We start from the raw sequence: 18,145 nt of genomic DNA on the forward strand, positions 1-18,145 counted from the left end.
GGTTTCCCGGGATCCGGGGACGACTTTCCCCTAGGGTCACGGCGGGCCTCGGGCTGGTGCAGGCTCACGCCGGACTTTGCCGCCGCAGGCCTGCCCCGCATTCTGTGCCCCTCCCTCCCCGCCGGCCTCAGTACGCCAGAACCCCCGAATCAGCGGCTCCTTTAACCCCGTCCTGTCTGAGCAAAAAACAGACGTCCTCCAGCGACCTACACGCAGAGGCAGGGCCAAATCCAAAGCTGAGCCCCTGTGAGCTGTGAGAACAAAGAAGAGAAAGGGAGATCTCTCCCAGCAGCCTCAGAAGCAGCGGATTAAAGCTCCACAATAAACTTGATGTACCCTGCGTCTGTGGAATACATGAATAGACAGCCAATCATCCCAAATTAAGGAGGTGGACTTTGGGAGCAAGATCTATGATTTTTTTCCCTATTCCTCTTTTTGTGAAGGTGTGTATGTGTATGCTTCTGTGTGAGATCTTGTCTGTATAGTCTTGCTTCCACCATTTGTCCTAGGGTTCTATCCGTCCATGGTTTTTTCTTAAAATTTTTTCTTAATAATCAATTTTAATTTTAAGAACGTTATTATACTTTACCTTCGTCCTTTCTTTCTTTCTTTCTTTCCTTCCTTCCTTCCTTCCCTCCTTTAGACAACGAATCATCCCAAAATTGAGGAGGTGGTCTCTGACAGCAAGATTTATGATTTTTCCCCCTTTACCTCTTTTTGTGAGGGTGTATGTGTACGCTTCTGTGTAAGACTTTGTCTGTATAGCTTTGCTTCCAACATTTGTCCTAAGGTTCTATCCGTCCCTTTTTTTTTTTCTAATTAAGAATTTTTTAATTCAATAACTTTATTATACTTTATTTTATTTTTACTGTATCTTCTTTCTTTCTGTTTTTCCTTCTTTCCCTCCTTCCTTCCTTCCTCCCTCCCTCCCTCCTTTCGTTCCTTCTTGCCTTCTTTCCTTCTTTGCTTCTTTCTTTCTTTCTTCCTTCCTTCCTTCCTTCCTTCCCTCCTTTCCTTCTTTCTTTCCTCATACTTCTACTAATTCCCTCTACTTTTTCTCCCTTTTATTCTGAGCCGTGTGGATGAAAGGCTCTCGGTGCTCCAGCCAGGAGTCACGGCTCTGCCTCTTAGGTAGGAGAGCCAACTTCAGGACACTGGTCCACAAGAGACCTCCCAGCTCCACATAATATCAAACGGCGAAAATCTCCCAGAGACCTCCATCTTAACACCAGCACCCAGCTTCACTCAACGACCAGCAAGCCACAGTGCTGGACAACCTGTGCCAAACAACTAGCAAAACAGGAACACAACCCCACCCATTAGCAGAGAGGCTGCCTAAAATCATAATAAGGCCACAGACACCCCAAAACACACCACCAGACGTGAACCTGCCCACTAGAGAGACAGGATCCAGCCTCATCCACCACAACACAGGCACTAGTCCCCTCCACCAGGAAGCCTACACAACCCACTGAACCAACCTTAGCCACTGGAGACAGACATCAAAAACAGGAGGAACTACGAACCTGCAGCCTGCAAAAAGGAGACCCCAAACACAGTAAGATAAGCAAAATGAGAAAACAGAAAAACACACAGCAGATAAAGGAGCAAGATAAAAATGCACCAGACCTAACAAATGAAGAGGAAATAGGCAGTCTACCTGAAAAAGAATTCAGAATAATGATAGTAAGGTTGATCCGAAATCTTGGCGATAGAATGGACAATAGAATGGACAAAATGCAAGAATCAGTTAACAAGGACCTAGAAGAACTAAAGATGAAACAAGCAACGATGAACAAACACAATAAATGAAATTAAAAATACTCTAGATGGGATCAATAGCAGAATAACTGAGGCAGAAGAACGGATAAGTGACCTGGAAGATAAAATAGTGGAAATAACTACTGCAGAGCAGAATAAAGAAAAAAGAATGAAAAGAACTGAGGACAGTCTCAGAGACCTCTGGGACAACATTAAACGCACCAACATTCCAATTATAGGGGTTCCAGAAGAAGAAGAGAAAAAGAAAGGGACTGAGAAAATATTTGAAGAGATTACAGTTGAAAACTTCCCTAATATGGGAAAGGAAATAGTTAATCAAGTCCAGGAAGCACAGAGAGTCCCATACAAGATAAATACAAGGAGAAATACGCCAAGACACATATTAATCAAACTGTCAAAAATTAAATACAAAGAAAGCATATTAAAAGCAGCAAGGGAAAAACAACAAATAACACATAAGGGAATCCCCATAAGGTTAACAGCTGATCTCTCAGCAGAAACCCTACAAGCCAGAAGGGAGTGGTAGGACATACTGAAAGTGATGAAGGAGAAAAACCTGCAGCCAAGACTACTCTACCCAGCAAGGATCTCATTCAGATTTGATGGAGAAATTAAAACCTTTACAGACAAGCAAAAGCTGAGAGAGTTCAGCACCACCAAACCAGTTTTACAACAAATGCTAAAGGATCTTCTCTAGGCAAGAAACACAAGAGAAGGAAAAGACCTATAATAACGAACCCAAAACAATATAGAAAATGGGAATAGGAACATACATATCGATAATTACCTTAAATGTAAATGGACTAAATGCTCCCACCAAAAGACACAGATTAGCTGAATGGATACAAAAAACAAGACCCTTATATATGCTGTCTACAAGAGACCCACTTCAGACCTAGAGACACATACAGACTAAAAGTAAGGGGATGGAAAAAGATATTCCATGCAAATGGAAACCAAAAGAAAGCTGGAGTAGCAATTCTCATATCAGACAAAATAGACTTTAAAATAAGGACTATTAAAAGAGACAAAGAAGGACACTACATAATGATCAAGGGATCGATCCAAGAAGAAGATATAACAATTGTAAATATTTATGCACCCAACATAGGAGCACCTCAATACATAAGGCAAATACTAACAGCCATAAAAGGGGAAATCGACAGTAACACATTCATAGTAGGGGACTTAAATACCCCACTTTCACCCAAGGACAGATCATCCAAAATGAAAATAAATAAGGAAACACAAGCTTTAAATGATACATTAAACAAGATGGACTTAACTCATATTTATAGGACACTCCATCCAAAAACAACAGAATACACATTTTTCTCAAGTGCTCATGGAACATTCTCCAGGATAGATCATATCTTGGGTCACAAATCAAGCCTTGGCAAATTTAAGAAAATTGAAATTGTATCAAGTATCTTGTCTGACCACAATGCCATGAGACTAGATATCAATTACAGGAAAAGATCTGTGAAAAATACAAACACATGGAGGCTAAACAATACACTACTAAATAACCAAGAGATCACTGAAGAAATCAAAGAGGACATCAAAAAATACCTAGAAACAAATGACAATGGAGACACAACGACCCAAAACCTGTGGGATGCAGCAAAAGCAGTTCTAAGAGGGAAGTTTATAGCAATACAAGCCCACCTTAAGAAGCAGGAAACATCTAGAATAAACAACCTAACCTTGCACCTCAAGCAATTAGAGAAGAAGAACAAAAAAACCCCAAAGCTAGCAGAAGGAAAGAAATCATAAAAATCAGATCAGAAATAAATGAAAAAGAAATGAAGGAAACAATAGCAAAGATCAATAAAACTAAAAGCTGGTTGTTTGAGAAGATAAACAAAATAGATAAACCACTAGCCAGACTCATCAAGAAAAAAAGGGAGAAGACTCAAATCAATAGAATTAGAAATGAAAAAGGAGAGGTAACAACTGACACTGCAGAAATAAAAGAGATCATGAGAGATTACTACAAGCAACTCTATGCCAATAAAATGGACAATCTGGAAGAAATGGACAAATTCTTAGAAATGCACAACCTGCCAAGACTGAATCAGGAAGAAATAGAAAATATGAACAGACCAATCACAAGCACTGAAATTGAAACTGTGATTAAAAATCTTCCAACAAGCAAAAGCCCAGGACCAGATGGCTTCACAGGCGAATTCTATCAAACATTTAGAGAAGAGCTAACACCTATCCTTCTCAAACTCTTCCAAAATATAGCAGAGGAACACTCCCAAACTCATTCTACGAGGCCACCATCACCTTGATACCAAAACCAGGCAAGGATGTCACAAAGAAAGAAAACTACAGACCAATATCACTGATGAACATAGATGCAAAAATCCTCAACAAAATACTAGCAAACAGAATCCAACAGCACATTAAAAGGATCATACACCATGATCAAGTGGGGTTTATTCCAGGAATGCAAGGATTCTTCAATATACGCAAATCTATCAATGTGATAAACCATATTAACAAATTGAAGGAGAAAAACCATATGATCATCTCAATAGATGCAGAGAAAGCTTTTGACAAAGTTCAACACCCATTTATGATAAAAACCCTGCAGAAAGTAGGCATAGAGGGAACTTTCCTCAACATAATAAAGGCCATATACGACAAGCCCACAGCAAACATCATCCTCAATGGTGAAAAACTGAAAGCATTTCCACTAAGATCAGGAAAAAGACAAGGGTGCCCACTCTCACCACTCTTATTCAACATAGTTTTGGAAGTTTTAGCCACAGCAATCAGAGAAGAGAAGGAAATAAAAGGAATCCAAATCGGAAAAGCAGAAGTAAAGCTGTCACTGTTTGCAGATGACATGATCCTATACATAGAGAATCCTAAAGATGCTACCAGAAAACTCCTAGAGCTAATCAATAATTTGGTAAAGTAGCAGGATACAAAATTAATGCACAGAAATCTCTGGCATTCCTATATACTAATGATGAAAAATCTGAAAGTGAAATCAAGAAAACACTCCCATTTACCATTGCAACAAAAAGAATAAAATATCTAGGAATAAACCTACCTAAGGAGACAAAAGACCTGTATGCAGAAAACTATAAGACACTGATGAAAGAAATTAAAGATGATACAAATAGATGGAGACATATACCATGTTCTTGGATTGGAAGAATCAACATTGTGAAAATGACTCTACTACCCAAAGCAATCTATAGATTCAATGCAATCCCTATCAAACTACCACTGGCATTTTTCACAGAACTAGAACAAAAACTTTCACAATTTGTATGGAAACACAAAAGACCCCGAATAGCCAAAGCAATCTTGAGAACAAAAAAAGGAACTGGAGGAATCAGGCTCCCTGACTTCAGACTATACTACAAAGCTACAGTTATCAAGACGGTATGGTACTGGCACAAAAACAGAAAGATAGATCAATGGAACAGGATAGAAAGCCCAGAGATAAACCCATGCACATATGGACACCTTATCTTTGATAAAGGTGGCAGGAATGTACAGTGGAGAAAGGACAGCCTCTTCAATAAGTGGTGCTGGGAAAACTGGACAGGTACATGTAAAAGAATGAAATTAGAACACTCCCTAACACCATACACAAAAATAAGCTCAAAATGGATTAAAGACCTAAATATAAGGCCAGAAACTATCAAACTCTTAGAGGAAAACATAGGCAGAACACTCTATGACATAAATCACAGCAAGATTCTTTCTGACCCACCCCCTAGAGTAATGGAAATAAAAACAAAAATAAACAAATGGGACCTAATGAAACTTCAAAGCTTTTGCACAGCAAAGGAAACCATAAACAAGACCAAAAGACAACCCTCAGAATGGGAGAAAATATTTGCAAATGAAGCAACTGACAAAGGATTAATCTCCAAAATTTACAAGCAGCTCATGCAGCTCAATAACAAAAAAACAAACAACCCAATCCAAAAATGGGCAGAAGACCTAAATAGACATTTCTCCAAAGAAGATATACAGACTGCCAACAAACACATGAAAGAATGCTCAACATCATTAATCATTAGAGAAATGCAAATCAAAACTACAATGAGATATCATCTCACACCAGTCAGAATGGCCATCATCAAAAAATCTAGAAACAATAAATGCTGGAGAGGGTGTGGAGAAAAGGGAACCCTCTTGCACTGCTGGTGGGAATGTGAATTGGTTCAGCCACTATGGAGAACAGTATGGAGGTTCCTTAAAAAGCTAAAAATAGAACTACCATATGACCCAGCAATCCCACTACTGGGCATATACCCTGAGAAAACTGAAATTCAAAAAGAGTCATGTACCAAAATGTTCATCGCAGCTCTATTTACAATAGCCCGGAGATGGAAACAACCTAAGTGCCCATCATCGGATGAATGGATAAAGAAGATGTGGCACATATATACAATGGAATATTACTCAGCCATAAAAAGAAACGAAATTGAGCTATTTGTAATGAGGTGGATAGACCTAGAGTCTGTCATACACAGTGAAGTAAGTCAGAAAGAAAAAGACAAATACCGTATGCTAACACATATATATGGAATTTAAGAAAAAAAAAAATGTCATGAAGAACCTAGGGGTAAGGCAGGAATAAAGACGCAGACCTACTAGAGAACGGACTTGAGGTTATGGGGAGGGGGAAGGGTGAGCTGTGATGGGGCGAGACAGAGTCATGGACATATACACACTAACAAACGTAGTAAGGTAGATAGCTAGTGGGAAGCAGCCGCATGGCACAGGGATATTGGCTCGGTGCTTTGTGACAGCCTGGAGGGGTGGGATAGGGAGGGTGGGAGGGAGGGAGACGCAAGAGGGAAGAGATATGGGAACATATGTATATGTATAACTGATTCACTTTGTTAAAAAGCAGAAACTAACACACCATTGTAAAGTAATTATACCCCAATAAAGATGTTAAAAAAAAAAGAAAATATAGCAGAGGGAGGAACACTCCCAAACTCATTCTACGAGGCCACCATCACCCTGATACCAAAACCAGACAAGGATGTCACAAAGAAAGAAAACTACAGGCCAATATCACTGATGAACATAGATGCAAAAATCCTCAACAAAGTAGTAGCAAACAGAATCCAACAGCACATTAAAAGGTGCATAAAAGGTGTATGCACCATGATCACGTGGGGTTTATTCCAGGAATGCAAGGATTCTTCAATATATGCAAATCAATCAACGTGATACACCATATTAACAAATTGAAGGAGAAAAACCATATGATCATCTCAATAGATGCAGAGAAAGCTTTCGACAAAATTCAACACCCATTTATGATAAAAACCCTGCAGAAAGTAGGCATAGAGGGAACTTTCCTCAACATAATAAAGGCCATATACGACAAGCCCACAGCAAACATCATCCTCAATGGTGAAAAACTGAAAGCATTTCCACTAAGATCAGGAAAAAGACAAGGGTGCCCACTCTCACCACTCTTATTCAACATAGTTTTGGAAGTTTTAGCCACAGCAATCAGAGAAGAGAAGGAAATAAAAGGAATCCAAATCGGAAAAGCAGAAGTAAAGCTGTCACTGTTTGCAGATGACATGATCCTATACATAGAGAATCCTAAAGATGCTACCAGAAAACTCCTAGAGCTAATCAATAATTTGGTAAAGTAGCAGGATACAAAATTAATGCACAGAAATCTCTGGCATTCCTATATACTAATGATGAAAAATCTGAAAGTGAAATCAAGAAAACACTCCCATTTACCATTGCAACAAAAAGAATAAAATATCTAGGAATAAACCTACCTAAGGAGACAAAAGACCTGTATGCAGAAAACTATAAGACACTGATGAAAGAAATTAAAGATGATACAAATAGATGGAGACATATACCATGTTCTTGGATTGGAAGAATCAACATTGTGAAAATGACTCTACTACCCAAAGCAATCTATAGATTCAATGCAATCCCTATCAAACTACCACTGGCATTTTTCACAGAACTAGAACAAAAACTTTCACAATTTGTATGGAAACACAAAAGACCCCGAATAGCCAAAGCAATCTTGAGAACAAAAAAAGGAACTGGAGGAATCAGGCTCCCTGACTTCAGACTATACTACAAAGCTACAGTTATCAAGACGGTATGGTACTGGCACAAAAACAGAAAGATAGATCAATGGAACAGGATAGAAAGCCCAGAGATAAACCCATGCACATATGGACACCTTATCTTTGATAAAGGTGGCAGGAATGTACAGTGGAGAAAGGACAGCCTCTTCAATAAGTGGTGCTGGGAAAACTGGACAGGTACATGTAAAAGAATGAAATTAGAACACTCCCTAACACCATACACAAAAATAAGCTCAAAATGGATTAAAGACCTAAATATAAGGCCAGAAACTATCAAACTCTTAGAGGAAAACATAGGCAGAACACTCTATGACATAAATCACAGCAAGATTCTTTCTGACCCACCCCCTAGAGTAATGGAAATAAAAACAAAAATAAACAAATGGGACCTAATGAAACTTCAAAGCTTTTGCACAGCAAAGGAAACCATAAACAAGACCAAAAGACAACCCTCAGAATGGGAGAAAATATTTGCAAATGAAGCAACTGACAAAGGATTAATCTCCAAAATTTACAAGCAGCTCATGCAGCTCAATAACAAAAAAACAAACAACCCAATCCAAAAATGGGCAGAAGACCTAAATAGACATTTCTCCAAAGAAGATATACAGACTGCCAACAAACACATGAAAGAATGCTCAACATCATTAATCATTAGAGAAATGCAAATCAAAACTACAATGAGATATCATCTCACACCAGTCAGAATGGCCATCATCAAAAAATCTAGAAACAATAAATGCTGGAGAGGGTGTGGAGAAAAGGGAACCCTCTTGCACTGCTGGTGGGAATGTGAATTGGTTCAGCCACTATGGAGAACAGTATGGAGGTTCCTTAAAAAGCTAAAAATAGAACTACCATATGACCCAGCAATCCCACTACTGGGCATATACCCTGAGAAAACTGAAATTCAAAAAGAGTCATGTACCAAAATGTTCATCGCAGCTCTATTTACAATAGCCCGGAGATGGAAACAACCTAAGTGCCCATCATCGGATGAATGGATAAAGAAGATGTGGCACATATATACAATGGAATATTACTCAGCCATAAAAAGAAACGAAATTGAGCTATTTGTAATGAGGTGGATAGACCTAGAGTCTGTCATACACAGTGAAGTAAGTCAGAAAGAAAAAGACAAATACCGTATGCTAACACATATATATGGAATTTAAGACAAAAAAAAATGTCATGAAGAACCTAGGGGTAAGGCAGGAATAAAGACGCAGACCTACTAGAGAACGGACTTGAGGTTATGGGGAGGGGGAAGGGTGAGCTGTGATGGGGCGAGACAGAGTCATGGACATATACACACTAACAAACGTAGTAAGGTAGATAGCTAGTGGGAAGCAGCCGCATGGCACAGGGATATTGGCTCGGTGCTTTGTGACAGCCTGGAGGGGTGGGATAGGGAGGGTGGGAGGGAGGGAGACGCAAGAGGGAAGAGATATGGGAACATATGTATATGTATAACTGATTCACTTTGTTAAAAAGCAGAAACTAACACACCATTGTAAAGTAATTATACCCCAATAAAGATGTTAAAAAAAAAAGAAAATATAGCAGAGGGAGGAACACTCCCAAACTCATTCTACGAGGCCACCATCACCCTGATACCAAAACCAGACAAGGATGTCACAAAGAAAGAAAACTACAGGCCAATATCACTGATGAACATAGATGCAAAAATCCTCAACAAAGTAGTAGCAAACAGAATCCAACAGCACATTAAAAGGTGCATAAAAGGTGTATGCACCATGATCACGTGGGGTTTATTCCAGGAATGCAAGGATTCTTCAATATATGCAAATCAATCAACGTGATACACCATATTAACAAATTGAAGGAGAAAAACCATATGATCATCTCAATAGATGCAGAGAAAGCTTTCGACAAAATTCAACACCCATTTATGATAAAAACCCTGCAGAAAGTAGGCATAGAGGGAACTTTCCTCAACATAATAAAGGCCATATATGAAAAACCCACAACCAACATCGTCCTCAATGGTGAAAAACTGATACCATTTCCACTAAGATCAGGAACAAGGCAAGGTTGCCCACTCTCACCATAGTTTTGGAAGTTTTATTCAACATAGTTTTGGAAGTTTTAGCCACAGCAATTCAACATAGTTTATTCAACATAGTTTTGGAAGTTTTAGCCACAGCAATCAGAGAAGAAAAGGAAATAAAAGGAATCCAAATCAGAAAAGAAGTAAAGCTGTCACTGTTTGCAGATGACATGATAGTATACATAGAAAATCCTAAAGATGTTACCAGAAAACTACTAGAGCTAATCAATGAATTTAGTAAAGTAGCAGGATACAAAATTAATGCACAGAAATCTCTGGCATTCCTATACACTAATGACGAAAAATCTGAAAGTGAAATCAAGAAAACACTCCCATTTACCATTGCAACAAAAAGAATAAAATATCTAGGAATAAACCTACCTAAGGAGACAAAAGACCTGTATGCAGAAAATTATAAGACACTGATGAAAGAAATTAAAGATGATACAAATAGATGGAGAGATATACCATGTTCTTGGATTGGAAGAATCAACATTGTGAAAATGACTCTACCACCCAAAGCAATCTACAGATTCAATGCAATCCCTATCAAACTACCACTGGCATTTTTCACAGAACTAGAACAAAAACTTTCACAATTTGTATGGAAAGACAAAAGACCCCGAATAGCCAAAGCAATCTTGAGAACAAAAAAACGGAGGTGGAGGATTCAGGCTCCCTGACTTCAGACTATACTACAGTAATCAAGACAGTATGGTACTGGCACAAAAACAGAAAGATAGATCAATGGAACAGGATAGAAAGCCCAGAGATAAACCCACACACATATGGTCACCTTATCTTTGATAAAGGAGGCAGGTATGTACAGTGGAGAAAGGACAGCCTCTTCAATAAGTGGTGCTCGGAAAACTGGACAGGTACATGTAAAAGTATGAGATTAGATCACTCCCTAACACCACACACAAAAATAAGCTCAAAATGGATTAAAGACCTAAATGTAAGGCCAGAAACTATCAAACTCTTAGAGGAAAACATAGGCAGAACACTCTATGATATAAATCACAGCAAGATCCTTTTTGACCCGCCTCCTAGAGAAATGGAAATAAAAACAAAAATAAACAAATGGGACCTAATGAAACTTCAAAGCTTTTGCACAGCAAAGGAAACCATAAAAAAGACCAAAAGACAACCCTCAGAATGGGAGAAAATATTTGCAAATGAAGCAACTGACAAAGGATTAATCTCCAAAATTTATAAGCAGCTCAATAACAAAAAATCAAACAACCCAATCCAAAAATGGGCAGAAGACCTAAATAGACATTTATCCAAAGAAGATATACACACTGCCAACAAACACATGAAAGAATGCTCAACATCATTAATCTAAATTAGAGAAATGCAAATCAAAACTACAATGAGATATCATCTCACACCAGTCATCATCAAAAAATCTAGAAACAATAAATGATGGAGAGGATGTGGAGAAAAAGGAACCCTCCTGCACTGTTGGTGGGAATGTAATTGATACAGCCACTGTGGAGAACAGTGGCTTAAAAAACTTAAAATAGAACTACCATATGACCCAGCAATCCCACTACTGGGCATATACCCTGAGAAAACTGAAATTCAAAAAGAGTCATGTACCAAAATGTTCATTGCAGCTCTATTTACAATAGCTCAGATATGGAAACAACCTAAGTGTCAATCATCAGATGAATGGATAAAGAAGATGTGGCACATATATACAATGGAATATTACTCAGCCATAAAAAGAAACGAAATTGAGCTCTTTGTAATGAGGTGGATAGACCTAGAGTCTGTCATACAGAGTGAAGTAAGTCAGAAAGAGAAAGACAAATACCGTATGCTAACACATATATATGGAATTTAAGGGAAATAAATGTCATGAAGAACCTAGGGGTAAGACAGGAATAAACACACAGACCTACTAGAGAATGGACTTGAGCATATGGGAAGGGGGAAGGGTAAGCTGTGACAGTGAGAGAGAGGCATGGACATATATACACTACCAAACGTAAGGTAGATAGCTAGTGGGAAGCAGCTGCATAGCACAGAGAGATCAGCTCGGTGCTTTGTGACCGCCTGGAGGGGTGGGATAGGGAGGGTGGGAGGGAGGGAGATGCAAGAGGGAAGAGATAATGGGAACATATATATATGTATACCTGATTCACTTTGTTAAAAAAATAAAATAAAATAACCAACAAGGACCTACTGTATAGCAATGGGAACTGTGCTCAGTATTCTGTAATAACCTAAATGAGAAAAGAATCTAAGAAAGAATAGATATATGTATAACTGAATCACTTTTCTGTACACCTGAAACTAACACAACATTGTAAATCAACTATGGTCCAATATAAAATAAAAATTTTAAGAAAAGTCACTGGGGGTCTCTGGGACCTGTAGGACACCCAGAGTTCCTGCTGTGTCCAGTGTGGGGATTCTGGCTTATTGAGAGCACTGGGGACCTACAGAGGCCCGAGGCCTATTAAAGGACCTCAGAGCCTTTGCAAGCGGAGGTGACGGCTGTACATGGCTGGGACCATGGACTTGAGTGGAACTTCAGATCCGTTAGGGCAAGAGGCAGCAGGGGGCAAAGAAGATCCAGAGATCAGAGTGGCAGGTGACAAATAAAGGCATTCCTCTGTGAGGGCTTATGAAGAACACTGTGTGTATGTACATGTATATACATGCATGTGTATAACACACATTTATATCCATGTAGCTGTATATGTGTATGTATATAAGACACATATATAAAATATTTATACATAGGGCTTCCCTGGTGGCGCAGTGGTTGAGAGTCTGCCTGCCGATGCAGGGGACACGGGTTCGTGCCCCGGTCCGGGAGGATCCCACATGCCGTGGAGCGGCTGGGCCCGTGAGCCATGGCCGCTGAGCCTGCGCGTCCGGAGCCTTGCTCCGCAACGGGAGAGGCCACAACAGTGAGAGGCTCGTGTATCACAAAAAAAAAAAAATTATACATAAAATATATGTATACACATATATGTATGTGCATATACACACATCAGCTGACTTGTGAGTAAAATTATGACTCATTACATATATATATATATTTATAGGATGTATATGTGTATGAGCACACAAACAGAAATGCATCATTTTTAAAGTGCTCTCAGTAACAGAGGACCACTTACTCTTTTTAGATCACAGAAATGAGGCTCCAAGAAGCATGGTGAATTCTCCTGGCTGTGTGGTCACCAGGGACAGAACTGGGAGAAGGACCCAGGGTTCTTCCTACCACCTCATGCTCTTAACCTGTCTCCACCTTCACTAGCCCTTTCTCCCAGCTGACAGCCACACACAGTAACAGCAAATCTTTTTTTTTTTTAACTTGCATTTAAGTTTCCACCTGGGACATTATCATGTAATAAGGGGCAGCTTTGAGAAGGGAATTCTTTTCACCCGCTGCACTCGGCTGGGCTTTCGGAAGGCGGGCCACAGCCTCTCTCTCTGTGAGGTCAAGAGCAGGCCCAACCCTTCAAGGGACGATTCCGAGAGCAGCTAGCTTCATCCTAACCACGGCAGCATCTGATCATCTGATCGTACTTACTTGAAAACCATCCTCTTGATTCTTGCCTTCACTTCCTGTTGGGTTGAAAACGCATCCATGGGGAATTCCAGACGAGGGGAGGAACTGAACTGGATGGCTCCCACCTTGACCTGCAGTGGGAGACAGAGGGCCCTGGGGCCCGAGAGCAGGGTCAAGACACAAACATCCCTGAGAGGAAAGAAGGGACGAGAAAGGTTAACGACCCTGCCTCCGGCCCACTCACAAATACCAGTGCTGGTATTTCTCTCATGTCCTTAAAAGAAGGTTCCAGGGGCTTCCCTGGTGGTGCAGTGGTTGAGAGTCCGCCTGCCGATGCAGGGGACGCGGGTTCGTGCCCCGGTCCGGGAAGATCCCACATGCCGCGGAGCGGCTGGGTCTGTGAGCCATGGCCACTGAGCCTGCGCGTCCGGAGCCTGTGCTCTGCAACGGAAGAGGCCACAAAAGTGAGAGGCCCGCGTACCACAAAAAAAAAAAAAAGGTTCCAAAGACTGAGAGGACAATCTGGAAGGAGACGGTCACATCTGCCCATGCTCCACAATGACCACCACCAATTTGACCCCCATTCCGACAGCTCTCTTGGCGGAGCTGTGAGCTTTAGGGTCTCTGCTCACACTTACTGCCTCCCAGGCAGAAGCACTGTTTTAAGCCTTCTCAACTCTTTATTACATTTAACCCACAGAGGTGCTATTCCTACCCACATTACTGCTGGAGAAACTAAAACAAAGAGGATACAGGACTGGCCCAGGGCTAGTAAGATAGGAGCGCAGCCTTTGGACTTGGTGCCTGGGATCTTCACTAAGCCTGTTATGCCGATCACCTTCTCAGCCAGCACACGACTTCAGCTAAACCCCCAACCAGGGGTGTCACAGAAGCTATCCGCAGCCTCCACACACCCATCCTTGGTTGGGGGGCCCGCCCTTCCAGGCCTCCTCCTGCCAAGCTAGGGAAAGGCCAGATCTCCAGGCCACAGTCAGACTGGGGGGCAAGCAGCTCCCTAATCGGAGACGAGCGCTATTGGAGCTGAAGTAGCGGAGGTTGTGAGAGCCACTGGCGAGTCCTGATTTCGCATCCTCATTCAGAAGGCCATGGGAGAAAATCCAATGCCTTACAAAACTGGAGAAGGGAAACTGAGTAAAGTCATTCCCTGGATCCTTAAGATTAGTGTGTGTCAAGCAGAGAAGGGTTTAGACATTTAAGCTTCCTCTTGAGGGCCTAACCCCTGCACCTAGTCATTGGCTCTCTAAACTCCCGGAGAAACTACATTCTCAGTTACTATTCTCACAATTAACCCCGATTCTGGCCAAGATTGTAAATGGGCCAAGTGATTCATATTTAAACAACGACGCTGATTTTTTTCCTGCTCTGTGAGTTCCTTCACTGCTGATCGCTTAACAGGCCTGGCGCTTGGGAGCCGATCAAAGCACTTGGCCACAGCAGGCCAGCTGCATCTGCTTCCAGGGAGCACAGCCCATTGGACCTTCCTCCCACAGGAAGTTCTGAGGAGGAGCTGTTGGGAATCTTAAATAGGAAGAAATTTAAGTCTTGGGTGGGCATGTGAGGGAGAGGGATACCGGAAAGCAGAGTAGTAGAGAACCTCAGGAAGGAGTTTCTGAAAAGCGACCCGTTTAAAATCTCCCTTGAATTTAGCATGTGATAAAGGGAGCATCTCAAACCACTGGGAAAAGATGGTACAGTCAGTAAGTGATACTGGGACAACTGGATAGCCATCTGCAAAAGAATAAAGGATAAATTGCAAATGGATTCAAGATTTAAATGTCAAAAATGTAACCATAAAAGTTCTAGAAAACTTGGGAGAATTCCTTCGTAACTTCAAAGTAGAAAAGACTTGCAATCCAGCAGTCGTAAAGGAAAACTGATAAATCTGACTACGTGAAGAAAACTTCTACAGGGCAAAACATACCATAACACAACCAAAAAATGAAGACAAAATGAAGTTATCTGCAACTCACGTCAGAGACAAAGGGTTAGTTTCCCCAATATATAGAGAGTGTCTAGGAATTGATATGTGTAAAGACCAACAATCCAACAGGAAAATGGGCCAAGGCTACGAACAGAGATCACAGAACAGGAAATACAGAACGGCTCTTTAATAAGAAAAGATGCTTGATCGTGTTGCACTGAGAGGTAGCAAAAAGCCAGATACAATGTTTGCAGGGGGAAACCAGTATTCTCAAACACTGCTATAAGAACATAAATGTTACGGCAGCCACAGAGAGAAATTTGTCAATATTTATTGAAAATTACTAATGCATGGGGCTATCGGGAATTTATCCTACAGCTATATACTTCTACATGTGTGAAATGACATATTTACAAGCTCACAATATATTTGTAATAGTGGATGTCCATCAATAAGGGTTGGTTAACTAAACCTTGGTAAATCCTTACGATGGAACATTAATCAGCTATAAAAAATGATATAGTGTATATGCCTATATTAAGACCTATATTACCTATCTACCTAGATATGGAAAGACTTCCAAGATAATGTGAAGAGAAAAAGGCAAGGGATAAAACTGTGTGTATAGCATGCTACCCTTTGTGTTAAAAGGGCAAAAATTAGAATATATATTCATATTGCTTATATTTGCATGAAGCGATTCTGTAAGGATGCTCAAGACAGCAGGGGGACGGGGCTGGGCAAATAGAAAATGTGTGACCGGGAGGGATATTTTTCATTGAACGTCTTTTTTTTGGAACCATGTGAATGAATGAATTAGTTTAAAAACTCCCTTGAGACCAACAGCTGGGTGTATTTATTTAAATTAAACAGGAAGGAGCCAACTTCAAAACAAAACAAGATGGAAACAGCTGGAGTCAGTAGTCAAGGCATTTAATTTAATTGGTGGTTTGGGAGCAAAATAGTTACCTTTTATCTTCGGTTTACTGTACGCTCAGAAGCAAGCCCGCCCAGATTTCTCACCACACTGTAATCACTCTGCTGCAATCATTATATTAGAGCCAGGAAGTGAACTTCTCAGCTTAAGGGTTGAGAGGAAGACTTTTTAAACACCTTAAATCCACCTCAAAACAGAGCCTCCATAAAAAGCCTTAATTTATAGCTACTTAAAAATTTCTTCCTGGAAAGTAAAATTAGGTGCAAATCAAATCTCTTGTACATGGAGATAAGACGATGACACCAAAATGCAGCAGCAAACACACAAAACCTGAAGCCACAAGTCAGACTGAAGCATCTGAAATCACCCTAATGCAAAAACCCTTCGCCAGCAATTCCATCGAGTCTGAGCAGCTTGGAGGTGGAGGTTCTCGTTTGCTCGTGAAATAGACACCCAACTCCTTTGCTCAACAGGTCTTGCTGTGAGAAAGTTTTCTCAGGACAAGCCAAATACAGTTCCCTCAACACCCAGACTATGTCCTCTTAATAAAAGAGAGCCGCTAGGCACCCTCTTTCCCATGAAAATGATAATCAGGTTCCCTCACATGGAAAAGTCCAGGCCTCTCAATGTTCTGTCTCCTTGCTGTGGGCACTGTCTGCTTTGCCAATATCTAACCTAAAAAATGCCACATTCTAGACGTGGTTTGGCAACATTGAGATTAAATTCCCTGAAATCTGGGGACCTGTGTGTTGAGACAGTTGCTCCCAACAGCATCACCCATCAAGTTTTTCTGTCATAGTTTTCTTACCCTCTCTTTGAGGATGCTGAATTCCATCAGCACCCACCACTTCCGCATACACAGATACACATACACACACCACCATGTTGCCTGCTGTCCACGTGCTACGTGGTTGCGACAGCAGAATGTGAAGTCCTGGGCTGAGAGTCAAGAGCACCAGTTCTTCCAAGCTTAGCTCTCTTCTAAGATTGCTGTGTGACCCTAGGCAGTCACTTAGCCTCTCTGAGCCTGTTTCTTCAGTTGTAAAACATTCTCTAATAATCCATACAACTCTTCCCTTCCAACCTGCCATCCGCTGGGGTCTCCAGGCCACCCATTTCAGGACATATTATATCCATGCCAAGGTCAACAGTGTTTGATCTTTATGGCTCTTCCTCCATGAAAAAATTAGTGAAACTTCATAGAGAATCACTTCCTTTCAAAATCAGGGCCCTGTGTGTAGGAGGGTAGAGATTCAGCTGCCCTTGGCCCTGACCCTCTGAGGGTCTGTGATGGGTTGACTTCACGGTTGGAACTTCCAGGCTGTTCATGCCTCGATGGAATGATGTCAGCTATAACCATGCAAGACAGCCTGAGGTCCAGGGTAATGTGCTCACTCTCCACAAATGACATGTCATTCTGGAGAAAATCTGGCCCTCATTAAAAGCCATTATTTTGCTCCTAAATCCTAGAAGTTTTTCTAGGATTAACCCAGGAATGCCATCTTGGAAAACCACTTTCTTCCCCGACCTGTATGTGACTAGCCCCTAATTCAAGTAATTATAGCTTTCCAGACCAAAATGCCCTCCTTAAATTTACTTGATTTTTGAGTCAGTTCACGTGGTTCAAAATCCATAAAGTATAAAGACGTCTATACCGATGGGCCTCCCTCTGGACTTGTGCTCCATCTGCTCAGTTCCCACCCTCTCCCTCAATGGGAAACCGCTGCTCTTAGCCTCTTACAAATCCCTCCAGAGTTTCTTC

At 40.9% G+C, this 18,145-nt stretch overlaps 1 protein-coding gene across 1 annotated transcript in view; it reads right to left on the reverse strand.

Annotated features, from left to right (window-relative positions):
- The window catches only part of VWA2 (von Willebrand factor A domain containing 2), a 57,432-nt gene that overhangs the window by 23,460 nt on the left and 15,827 nt on the right, over positions 1-18,145 (reverse strand). The window contains 1 exon segment of the mRNA XM_033842344.2: positions 13,526-13,635. Within this exon segment, the coding sequence (XP_033698235.1) occupies positions 13,526-13,635 (110 nt within the window).

The sequence above is a fragment of the Tursiops truncatus genome, chromosome 16 (genome assembly GCF_011762595.2).
Source record: "Tursiops truncatus isolate mTurTru1 chromosome 16, mTurTru1.mat.Y, whole genome shotgun sequence".
In the NCBI taxonomy this organism is placed as follows: Eukaryota; Metazoa; Chordata; class Mammalia; order Artiodactyla; family Delphinidae; genus Tursiops; species Tursiops truncatus.